This window comes from Microtus pennsylvanicus, chromosome 10 (assembly GCF_037038515.1).
Source record: "Microtus pennsylvanicus isolate mMicPen1 chromosome 10, mMicPen1.hap1, whole genome shotgun sequence".
Classification (NCBI taxonomy): domain Eukaryota; kingdom Metazoa; phylum Chordata; class Mammalia; order Rodentia; family Cricetidae; genus Microtus; species Microtus pennsylvanicus.
Window position 1 is genome coordinate 49,828,767 of NC_134588.1, and position 12,504 is coordinate 49,841,270.

Consider the following 12,504-nt stretch of genomic DNA (forward strand, 5'->3'; position numbering starts at 1 on the left):
CCCAAAATGGCTTCTCAATCCTTGTCTTACAGGCGTGTGCAGCTATTTTCCACACCATGACACCATCTACAAAGTTCACAACTGCACAGTCAAGCTAAAAACAAAACCCAGAGAGACAAACTAACCAATCTCACAGTGCTTTAAAATAAGTGCAGGATTTTGTGTTGGGTGGCTCTCACTCACTGCTCTCCTGGTCATCCGGGGCTGTATGAGGGTTGGTGGGGGGTGGTTAATGCTGGGAATTTATTGTTACTTGTTCCATTTAAGTACCCAGTTTTGAGTTCCACAGAAATATATTTTGATTTTTATTAGTGAAAGCAATCCTGGGAAACAATACTGAAGCAGTTAATCGTAGAAAATGTTTTGATGTAATTGTGAAGCCTTGTATTACCAAGTTGTCTGAATGAACAGAAAATTTGTGTTATATGATTTTTTATATATGTAATACATAAATGTATATAGATAAAATTTTGTTTAGTATGAATTTGATTTGAGAAAAGAAAAAAAAGTATCTCTGGTGCTTAGGATGATAGAGACAAGGTGGAGCAGAGATACCTGGCAGGGATTTGTGACAAGCAGAACCAGCAGGTATTTCCTGCAGAGGGAACAGTGTACCTCTAGAATGAAGAAAACTTAAAGAGATTAGGTAGAGCAAAGTCCAGGAAGAAACCTGGGACATGTTTCCATGTAGAGAGTAGGAGGAAAAAGTGAAAGCACGGTGTCGAAGAAAGAGAAGGAACAAAAGCCCTGAAAATGGGACCAACAGAGGAAAGAGCACTCCGCTAGTCAAGAGATGATCACCATTATAAGAAATCAGCAAAAATAAGTACTGTCAGGATTATTGCCACCCTTGGATAAAAGCACAGTTGTTATGAGATGGTTTTAGGCATGAGAAAATCTTATGTCCCAATGCATGGGCTCTTGTACAGAATCAGGAGGCACCACTGAACATTATTACTTCCAGCTCTGCATCTGAATAAGATGCAGCCCCAGTTTCCACAAGAAGAATTTGTTGAGAGAGAGCTGGTGATATAAACAGACCTGTGCCATTTTGTGGTAGGAGTTCTAGAGGGAAGCCGCACACACCCTGGGAAGAGGCACCAGCAGAGAAGCCTGAGTACCCTATGACTCCTTTGACACACAAGAAAAGGTTATTGGTACATATTACATTTTATTCCTAGGCTTATTAAACTGGTAAGTTAGTTCATGGAGTACTGAATATGTGTAAGAGTTATTTTCTTCCACCAAAACCTGCAGGGACAGGCTTTGGGAATGGCCAGGGTCTGTCTTATGTCTTTTCTCGGTGTTTAGACCTCGTACTTTTTTGGCCACCAGGATAGAAATCCTGGTGGAAATCAGAATGACTCTGAACAATGAGTGGTTTTGGTATCCTAAATGGGACTTGAACTTTAGACCCAATTTATATATTATGAAGACATAAATTATTTGTAATATGGCACAACCAGAATTGGAGCAAATCCTATCCAGTAATGTTTTTGTTTATTTGTTTTGTTTTAGTTTTGCTGCTTGTCATTCAAGCAATGGATCATTTCACAATTGGCTGAATCTAAGCTTTTTGTTTATTAAATCTTGCTATTCAAAAACAACAACAACAAAAAGAAAATTCATTAAGTTGTCTTTCGTTCTGTTTTGGTGGCACTGGGGGCTTAATCAAGGACCTTATAAACAGAGGCGAATGTGCTACCTGACTTGGAAGTTTCAATGAAATCACATATCACTTCCTTCATTGCCTAAGAAAATAAAACACTATATTCCAGTTACTTGACAGTGCAGACAAACGGCTCAGCAGACTGCACTCCCTGCACACCCTCTGTTGGGCACACTGTCTACCTTTCCTAGCACTGAATGGGAGCTGGCTGACTACATCCCAATGCTACCTATGGCATCTAACAGTAGTAGGGAAAGCACTGCAGGGATCAGCTATTATTCCAAGTGTTGTGGTCTACACAGTAGGTTCCAGGACAGCCAGAGCTACATAAAGGGACTGTGTCTCAACACACAAAACAATTAGCTTTAATAAAAACTCCAACACAAGTTTGCTATAGTTAGTAAAAACTAACAATTCTCTATAATTGTATAGGTTTTTCTTAGACTGTTCTATATAATACTCTTTATGTCAGTAAGTTTCTTGTCCTAGGGAGGGATTTTAATAGATACTTGTATTGAGATTTTAGGACAAAGATAACTGTTCATATTTCCCTGGACAAAATGTGTTTGTCATGTGTAAATTCAAAACCACAGAGAAACCCTGTCTCGTAAATTCTGTATTTATACTAGAGTAACTAGAGGCACAGGAAAAAGAGCTAAATAGTAAGACACAGACCATCAAACTTAAGACACAGCATGGTGTAAGAGGTCTGTGAAACTCCAGCCTTAAAAAGCTAATAATACCCTCATATTAGGTTCAAATGGGTCATTATATATAAACAAAATTTATTTTGTGTAAAAGCTGAGAGAGAAATTAAAATGATATGATATGGGGAAGAAAATGATAATTCAGGGATTTTCAAACAACACAATTTTAGATGTATAAAAGTATTTTCAGAGCTTAATAAATTTAATATCAGAAGAAAATAATTTATAACTTTCCAGAATTTCTAGTTTTTCAATGGGGCTAATTCTATACCACAGAATTAAGACTGCTGAAATCTGTAAGTACAAAGTAGATCATAATTAGTCAAGGGGGATAAGAAAAACTATAGCATTAATACTGGAAAAAAAACTCACTGAATTCTATTTTGGCATGTTTTAAAAACATGCCTTTATATTTTTTTTTACTCCTTCATTTATTCATTCTTGTGTGCACAGGAGCCATAATACAAGCAAAGAAGGACAGAGGATGACTTCCCTGCGTGTTCTATAATAGTTTCCTCTGAGGTTGAAACATTTCATCCTTCTGGGAAGCTCCTTAAGCAGGAAGGTAAACAGTTCCAAACAGTTTCAGGAAGTCCCTGAAACTGACCAGACTCTCTAGGGCCTCCTTCCCAGGATGCACACAAGTCAAACTGCTGAGACTCACTCCAGACAAGATGACTTGTAAAGAGTGAGACCAGGCCAGCCCCCGGAAGAAACAGAGGCCGGCAAAGCTGCCTGTAGAGTCGCTGAGGGCACTCTCCAACCTGAAGAGCCGCCTGCAGGCCGTGCAGTGCGCTCCAGGTTTCCAGCCTTGTTTCTACCCATGCTTGGTGGGCTTTGGTGATACAGCTTTCTTTGAGCCATTTCCACTCCTGTAAGTAACTCTAATAAAACTCATTGGTTTACCAAGTTGGATTTTGGTGGTATCCGAACTTGAGTTTGTAGTAGGTTCCCTATCAGGGGTGAGTAGACCTGTGTGTGTTCAGTCTGCCTGGGGAAAAACTTTATCAAACAGAGAGTCAATTTTCTCCTCCTACCATGTTGTTAGGCTTGGAAGCAAACCCCCTTACTAACTGAGTCATCTTGTCAGCTCAAACAGGCCCTTTAATTGAGGGCTGGGGGAGGGCTGAAGACACAAAGTTCAGTTTTAAAGCTTGGCAATAAACAATGCCCCTGTGAGGTGGTATCCATCTGCAGGTCCAGTCCTCAATGGTCTGAGACAGAAGAACTGCTTGAGCACAACAATGTGGGACACCTTGGGCAATACAGGGAAAACCAGACATAATGAAGAAAGCAAAGGAAAAAATGAACAAATGAAACCAAAAGAAAAACAAAAAGCATAGCCTCTCTACCCCAGCAGTTGTGATGTGAAGTAAGGCCACAAGGAACCAGAAATGCTACGGCTTAAGGGTCCTTACTAAAGGACTGTATGATTTATTAAATGGTACCATAACTCAGGGAAAGGAAGTCTTAAACAGTCTCTCAAACCACTTTCAAAGATGTGTCTAAAAATAATCATTTAAGAAGGAACAATTTTTGTATTTTGTGAATGGCATAATTTTTTTCCTGCTTACAGAAATATTCTTAAATGGGTCTGAGTATACAAGGAAAAGGAAAAAAAAAAACCTCAGTTTTGAATTAAATGTGTTGTTGTTTACAGCTTAAGAATGTTAAAATGTATTTTTAAATTACTACATTTAGTGTCTGAGGGAGGATAACTTGTGTGAATTGGTTCTATCCTCCTCATGTGGGGCCCTGGAATCAAGCTCTGCCTGTCAGGGCTGCCTTCAGTTTCTTTCCCTACAGAGCATCTGCTGGCTTAAAAGCTAGACTACTTTTAAATAAAGAAAAGCGGGAGCATTTGCATACTGGCTCACCCATACCACGTGATTGAAAGAAACACATGTAATTACCCTTCCCACTGTGCTCCATACCTAGACGTCTAAACGCATCGGACGAAAGGGTGAAGGCTCAAAGTGGAGAACCAGACAAAGCATCACCCAAACCTGAAGATGGACCTACTTGTAATTATCGTCTTCCACAAACTTTTGTAGTTCTTCTATATACTGAACGGAATTCAGGTATTTCTGGACATGAGGCAACATGGGAATATCTAGGCAAAAGATGACAGATGATTATTTAGTAAAGTACATAGTAACTAGAAACTTAAGAAATATAACTGAACGTAACTGAGCCACATGGTACCAAACCTGAAATGAACTCTAAAAGACATTCTTCTCACTCACCATAGTCACAAGACTGTTGTAGGTCAGAAATTATTCGAAGAATGTTATTCATCAAATTTGACCTTTGCTCATTTTCTAGAATGCTGCCCGTGGATGGGTACGCCGAGTCGATGTACGTCAAGTCCGACAGGTAGATGCCTGGAACAGACCCGACAAAGAGCCCTCACTTGCAGTCTCAGTGATGTGAAGAGGGAAGAAGACTCAATTCACAGATGTTCTCTAGCATGTCATATTAGAATATATTAATATAATAACATGATCTCTTGGGGTTGAGACTTCTAGAGCTGGGGTCAAGCCATACAAACCTAAGTTCCTTGTAAAGACTCCTTATGTTGTTTTCCAAGCATAGATTAGGCTGCAATCAAAAATCCAGCACACACAAAAGGATAAAGAGACTGAGTTCTTGAAGTGGCAAGAGATGGCCATTTTATCTCTGAATCTCAGTAATTACATGCATTCAACTATTACCAGTTCTCAGTTTTTATTTTATCTAATGAAACTTCCCCAAGTCAATACAGCAATGCCTTCCATGGGGAAGTTAATGCTTTCTCATACCCTTGTTTAGAGCTGACAGTCTCAGCTATGAAGAGAGTTTCAATCGTGTAGATGCAGGTATTTTATTTATTTTAAAGATCAGCAACTGAGTTTCTAAAATCATTTTTATGACCACAAACTGAAGTTAATTTCCTAGCCATCTTCATGTTTTCTGGTATCAGTGAGAATGACATATCTTTTGGTCATATCAGTACTGAACATAGGCAGTTATTATTAATTATTAATATTCAAAATATTAATATTCAAAAATATTTCCCAGGAGTTCACTACACACAGAGAAAATACAAAAGAAAACTGTCACTGGAGAGAAGCATATCCATTTCCCTACTTTTGCCTTCGTGATTCATGAACTGTCAGGACTTGGGCCCATGCCTTCTAAACAAGCCCCCAGTTTTCCTGTTGGGCATTCTCTTCTACTACTTGTAGATACAGGTCAGTGAAATCAAATCCTTTACCTTTTAAGTCTAGCTCAGTGTCAATTATTCCCTAGTTTCCATATAAATTCCTGAAAGAAATTTAGAAACTATTTAGTATGTTTTCACAGAGAAGAACCTGAAATCTACAGCTCTGAGAAGACGGGTCCACCACTCTGGGACTTGCTGGGGATAGCACGTCCTCAGGAGCTGCCCTCGGACCTTTACCGTGCCCTATGATAAGCTGATGTTATTCATAACCATTAACTTAAAAACATTCCAGCTGCTTTGAATTTGCTCATATCACATTTATTCAGGACTATAAATTCATTTGTTCTCTGTGATGACACTAGACAAGAGGTGGCGCCCAGCACAGCGCAGAGGCCTGGCTAGCTTGCTGCCTCTCCCAGTACATGCTCTCCTTCCTCTCACAACCTCCCTGCCACACTGTTTTTTTTTTTTTTTTACAGTATTCTTCAAGTTATTTAAACATTTTTTCATGAAGTGTTCAAATGAAAACCTATTCAGAAGTTTTAAGTCCTATGCTTTCTTATCTTTAAAAATACTTTTAGAACATAAACTTGAATAGCTGACATTACCACTATGACCACCAAATTAATCACAGACTAGAAGTCAACTCTATCAAAGTCCTAAATAGATTATTTAATGTGAAAAAGAGAAAACTCTAATACACTTTTATAGTTGATATATTTGGGAGAAAATTATAATGTAAAATTGGAATGCAAAATTTCACTTTACATCCAGACAGTAATTTTAGTGACCTACCGAGCTGTACTTAAGCGTCTAACAGGATCATATAAAATTTAAGTTTAACTGAATGAAGCTATAATAATTTTCCTAAACTTGACAACCAAATATCATACATGAATTAAATAAACGAACATTGTTCACAACATGAAACCAATCTGCTTTCATTCAGTAGCGTCTCTGTAAATGTGGCAGTTATAAATTACTGAAGTTCCAAAATAAAAGGTTATAAACCAGCTGAGAATTATGTAATTATGGATTGACTAGACAGCTTTTCTCTATTACATCTGCATCACTTCTAAAATATAGAAGTATATTACTAAAATAACATTTTTCAGACTTTTTATTTTTTGTTTTCAAGAATGGTTTTCTATGTCTAGCCCTAGCAGTCCTGGAACTTAAACCAGGCTGGACTCGAACACACAGAAATCCATCTGCCTCTGCTTCCTGAATGTTGGGATCAAAGTTGTGTGCTACCACTGCCTGGCTAGATTTTTATAATCAAATATTTAACAATATGAAACATTAGCAAAAACATTAGTTCTACAGACTTGGTCTACATTTCCAAAGACTGACATTTGATAACTGTAAAGAGTTTGTATCATAAAAATTAGGAGATGTTTTTCTCTTTGCAGTAATGCCTCAGGGTCCTCTTATATGGCTGGTGTTTATGAACAGGCTGCATCCTGTCTAAAATGCAGGTTTTTAGGTTTGAAGATGGAGTAAGCACATGTATTTTTATGGTATCTACCAATGGTATTGCTGGTTTTTATGTGGCTATTGCTTTGATAATAGGAGCGAGGGAAACACTGCTGCAAGAACCCAGCTCTAGCAGCTCCTGTCTAAGTTCCTGAAGTCATCAGAAACATCAACAAAACAAGCAAAAACCAAACCAAACCAAACTACAAATAATTCACCCCAACAGAACCACAGTATCTGGAATCAGAGGGTTCATTCTGCCATCCCAGCCTAAATCAGGGTAATTTTAAGTTCACTGTTTTTTTTTTTGTTTGTTTGTTTTTTTTGATTTTTCGAGACAGGGTTTCTCCGTAGCTTTTTGGTTCCTGTCCTGGAACTAGCTCTTGTAGACCAGGCTGGCCTCGAACTCACAGAGATCCACCTGCCTCTGCCTCCCGAGTGCTGGGATTAAAGGCGTGCACCACCACCGCCCCCTTCAGTTCACTGTTACTGTTCTGAATTATCTTGTAACTGCTCAGGTAGATCAGGAAAGGTTTAACAGTGGATATTTACACTTATAACTTCCACAACATCACCTCTGACCACTTACTGAAACTGAAGGATTGGAAATGCCCCAAATTTAAACACCAGCTGTAAAAACAAGCATCTCTCTCTCTCTCTCTCTCTCTCTCTCTCTCTCTCTCTCTCTCTCTCTCTCTCTGCCTTTCTAGTCCATCAGTTTGTAATACACAAGGCTAGTAATTTAACTTCTCCGGAAAGAAACAGTTTACGGTACACCTACTTAAGTATTATGTTAAGTACCATGAACTGGAAGCAGTAGTCACATGTGGGCACTGAGAGCATCTACATGCTGCTGACATTCTCACTGAGCTGTAGGGAGCTGAGCTACCCTGCAATCTTACCAACAATGACGCCAGAGGGCTACCAACTTCACAATTTATATTCAGAATGGTAGAGACACGGTTTCTTTCTTAGGCCCTTGAAAGACTAGAAATTCCCTATTCAGAGATTTTAAAAAATGAGATAGACAGCATTTATAATCAGTAACTGGCCAAAACCGCTTCAGTTTTCTTGGAATTCCTATAGTATGAGTAAAACAAGGGCCAATAAGACCGTTACTTGAAGACTGGGCTTCTTCCCCACTTTCTGCTGAGGTCATGGGACATGCTTTCTGGCACCACCCGATAAAGCAGGGCCCACCTACAGTCTCCCTCATCCTTCTGTAACACAATGATTAAGGTTCTACTTGTTTTTTTTTTTTAGCATTTCAATTGAGTTTTAATAAATAAAGACTGCCTGAAGATCTGAGAGTAAAACAGTCCCACTGGTCAGCCTTACAGACCAGGTTATGATAACACACAACTTTAATCCCAGGAGTCACACTAGTTGCAATAGAAATTGGGTGGTGCATATCTTTAATCCCAATGGTGTATGCCTTTAACCTCAGACCTAAAAAGAAATATAAGATGGGGGAGAGAGGAAAACAGCTCACAGTCTCATTCTGAGATTTTGGCAGGCAGAATTGTCATGTCAGGTTGAGTTTGAGGTAAGAGCCAGTGGCTGGATGTTTTGCTTTTCGGATCTTGAGGTTGAACCCAATTTCTTCTTTTTTTTTAAAAAAATATTTATTTATTTATTTATTATGTATATAATATTCTGTCTGTGTGTATGCCTGCAGGCCAGAAGGGGGCACCACACCTCACTACAGATGGTTGTGAGCCATCCTGTGGTTGCTGGGAATTGAACTCAAGACCTTTGGAAGAGCAGGCAATCCTCTTAACCACTGAGCCATCTCTTCAGACCCCTGAACCCAATTTCTGACTCTAAACTTTTATTAATTGTGCTTCACACATCCTTCAGGCTTGCCCACAGTTCTATCTTATGGAAGCATTTCCTTCCTCTCAAATGACTTATTTTGTGTTAAGTTGACATAAAATTATCCAGCACACTGGATATTAAAAAAAGAAAGTTTTGCGCTACCCTTATTATATAGCTTTATAATTCCAGTACCCAAGAGGGAAAGGCGGGGGTACTACTCAGCGGTAAAAAATAATGACATTTTGAATTTTGCATGCAAATGGATGGAAATAGAAAACACTATCCTGAGTGAGATAACCCAAACTCAAAAAGATGAATATGGTATGTACTCACTCATTAGTGGACTCTAGCCATAAACAAAGGACATTAAGCCTTAGTTTGCAAGCCTAGAGAAGCCAAATAACAAGGTGAACCCAAAGAAAAGCTTATATAGATCCTCCTGGAAATTGGAAGCAAACAAGATTGCCGGGCAAAAGTTGGGAGCATGGGGGTGGGGGTAGGGGAGGGGTTGGGGAAGGGGAGAGGAGGAGAGAAGGGAGAAAGGAAAGACTAGAGAGAGCTTGGGGGAGTGGGAGGGTGGAGATGAGGAAGGGTGGATATAGAAGCAGGGAAGAAGGTATCTACATTAAGGGAGCCATTTTATGGTTGGCAAGAGACTTGGCTCTAGAGGGTATTCCCGGTGTCCACGGGGTTGTCCCCAGCTAGGTCCTTGGGCAGCAGAGTAGAGTGCCTTGCCCCACTATCACACTGATGATTATCTCGAATATCACCATAGAATCTTCATCCTGCGACGGATGGAGATAGAGACAGAGATCCTCATCAGAGCAACAGACCGAGCCCCCAAGGTCCAGTTGAAGAGCAGAAGGAGGGAGAAGATGAGCAAGGAAGTCTGGACCACGAGGGTTGGTCCACCCACTGAGACAGTGTGTCTGTTCTAATGGGAGCTCACCAAATCCAACTGGACCGGGACTGAATGAGGTTCTACCTTTTATATACAGCTGATAGGGCACTGTACTCTAATTCCTTACCCAACACTGCATTTGATATGTTACCTTCTGTATATGTGATTTGTGTCACTGATTTTAAGTCTACGATTTGGTAACTCTGTGCTATTTAATATGATAGTAATGTCTTTATTTGAAAAACATGTTAACTTAGAAATGCTAAGTAAGGGTATTTTAATTTTATATACAAAATTAAAGAGATTTAAGAATGATGTTTACTGATATTAACTATAGAAGTGTAAAATTTGTAAAAGACAAAATATTTACTTTTAAATGAACATTATCTGCATGAGTATTTTGATGTTATTGTTTCTAATTGTATAAAATTTTGCACAGTTCTAGAGCCTAAAATTTGTTGTTCTGATTTGCATTTGGATCATTATGTGCTCTTTTATATGAATGCCAATACATAAAAGGTCAGTAAGTATTTAGAAAACTGTTGAAATAAAGTATAAATCAAAGTATATTCTTAGATGTATTTACCATTAAACTTTATGATGTCTTAAAATGAGCAACAAAAAAGCACTATAATTGTCTACCTCTGATGAAAATTCTTTATATGAAGTTTTAAAGCAAACTCAACATGTAATGGTTTTGTTCTAGAGGTGTGACCATGCATTCCATCTGTGGGTGCTCAGTCATCTGCTCACACAAGCACTAGATAACGCAGACTGAGCTGAGCACATCTAATAAAAACTACTACCCACAGGAAAAGACCCTCCCCTCCCTCTCCTTTCCAAATCCAGATGATTATTCTTAGTGGAGCTAACTGTGTGCGTGTGGACGCCACCCCGCCTTTCCATCACTCACTCCCGAGACACAGTGCACATCCTTGTCTCACCCTACGATGTAAAATCAAAGCAACCTTTCCTTTCAGTCTGCTGCTCTCTTCAGGAAGACCCCTTGCTGCCTCCCTTTAAGAGATTCCCTTCAACAAACATCCCCAAAGGGCAGCAAAGAATAGTGTACATATTTTAGCCTTCATTCTATTCTATTTTGAAGTAATTAATATCTGATGCACACAGTTTGTATAGTTCAGGAAAAATTCTGGAAGACTGTGAATGAGGTTAGGAAGCACTCCAAGGTGTCCTATCTCAGGTGCATACTTTCGGAAACTCTAGGCTACTTTATACTTTCAAGCTGTTGAAATTCTTGGTCACAGCAATGAAGATAAATTATGTGATTACTGTCCTGTGATTGTTAATTTGCAATTATTTGTACACTTGTCAGTATTCTTTACCTCTAAGTGTATTTCTTGGAATTACTTATTGAAATGGTTATATCTTCCCAGTTCTTTTTAATATTTAAGGATTTAAATAAACATTTTGACAAGACTTTATACTTGCATAAAAAAATCACAAATTTATATTCATGTATGTATGTGGGCATGCACAGGCCATGTTGTACATATGCAGGTCAGACGACAACTTGCCAGGTGCATTCTCTCCTCCTACCATGTGAGTCTTGGAGATGGGACTCAACATCTTGACAGGCTTGGTAGCAACTGTTCCAACCTGCTGAGCCATCTCACCAGCTGAATTTATCTTTTAAAAGCTACCTTTAACTTGTATAGCTAGTATATGTGAAAGACCAATCAATTTAGGGACTAGCGTATCCTGGGAAGAGCTTACAGACTGCTCAAAGAAATGCCACAGGTGTCAGCCCTATATACCAGCCAGCAATACAGGATACAAAGGCAAGGCTGAAGGACACAGTGAAACGGGTCCACACAAGAAAATGTCATCCCCAGATGACGGGATCATACACAGCTTTGAGGCAGAGACAGGATGTGAGTCTGGACTACACTGGCTGACTTCACCCTTCTACCTTATCATTAAATCTATAGGCAATCTATATGACAATCTCAGTGACAGTGCACGCACACACGCATACACTCTCTTCATATATGTAAAAAAACAAAGCCTGTTATATTACAAATAATTTTGTAAGACTTCATTAAATATAATTTTAAAATATGGTCTTCCATGATTACTTTACATCATTTTGTTACTATTTTGATTTTAAATGGTTTTATAATTCCTTAAATTGAGAATAAACTGATGTATGATTATATTACACCTTAGACATTTTACAGATTTTCAAGTTACTTCCTTCGCTCTCTGGTTACTATAGATATGAATGTACAGAACACACGTGAAGATCTTTCTCTAGGATGTGTGTACATCTACACACTCACTCCAGCAAAGACCTGCTCATGCTGTAAGGTATTTCATTACTCAGCTTCAGGTGATGACACCAATACTGTTTTCAAAGTTTTATCAACCCATACGCACACTGACAGGGTGTAGGTTTCTACTGCTGCACTTTGTGTCAAGAACTGCTATTTTAATTTGTGGCAATTTATAGGTATAAACTGGTATTTCATTTGTCTGAGTCATAATGCTTTTATCCACTTATCTTGTTACTGTCTTATATAGACAATTTAAGGCATTATAATAGGTAATAATAGGCATTATATTGACTAGTTTTAAGTCAACTTGGCACAAACTAGAGTCATTCGAGAGGAGAGAGCCTGAATTGAGAAAATGCCTCTTTAAGATCTGGCTGTAGGCAGATTTGTAGGACAATTTCTTAATCAGTGATTGATGTGGGAGGCCCCAGCCC

At 38.8% G+C, this 12,504-nt stretch overlaps 1 protein-coding gene across 7 annotated transcripts in view; it reads right to left on the reverse strand.

Annotated features, from left to right (window-relative positions):
• Ralgps2 (Ral GEF with PH domain and SH3 binding motif 2) overlaps nt 1-12,504 on the reverse strand; it is a 146,019-nt gene that overhangs the window by 30,402 nt on the left and 103,113 nt on the right. For all 7 annotated transcript variants that reach the window (XM_075988333.1, XM_075988331.1, XM_075988337.1 and 4 more), the window contains 2 exons: nt 4,623-4,760; nt 4,399-4,489 (listed from right to left, as the gene is read on the reverse strand). In XM_075988333.1, coding sequence (XP_075844448.1) covers nt 4,399-4,489; nt 4,623-4,760 — 229 coding nt within the window. The remainder of the gene's footprint in view (nt 1-4,398; nt 4,490-4,622; nt 4,761-12,504) is intronic.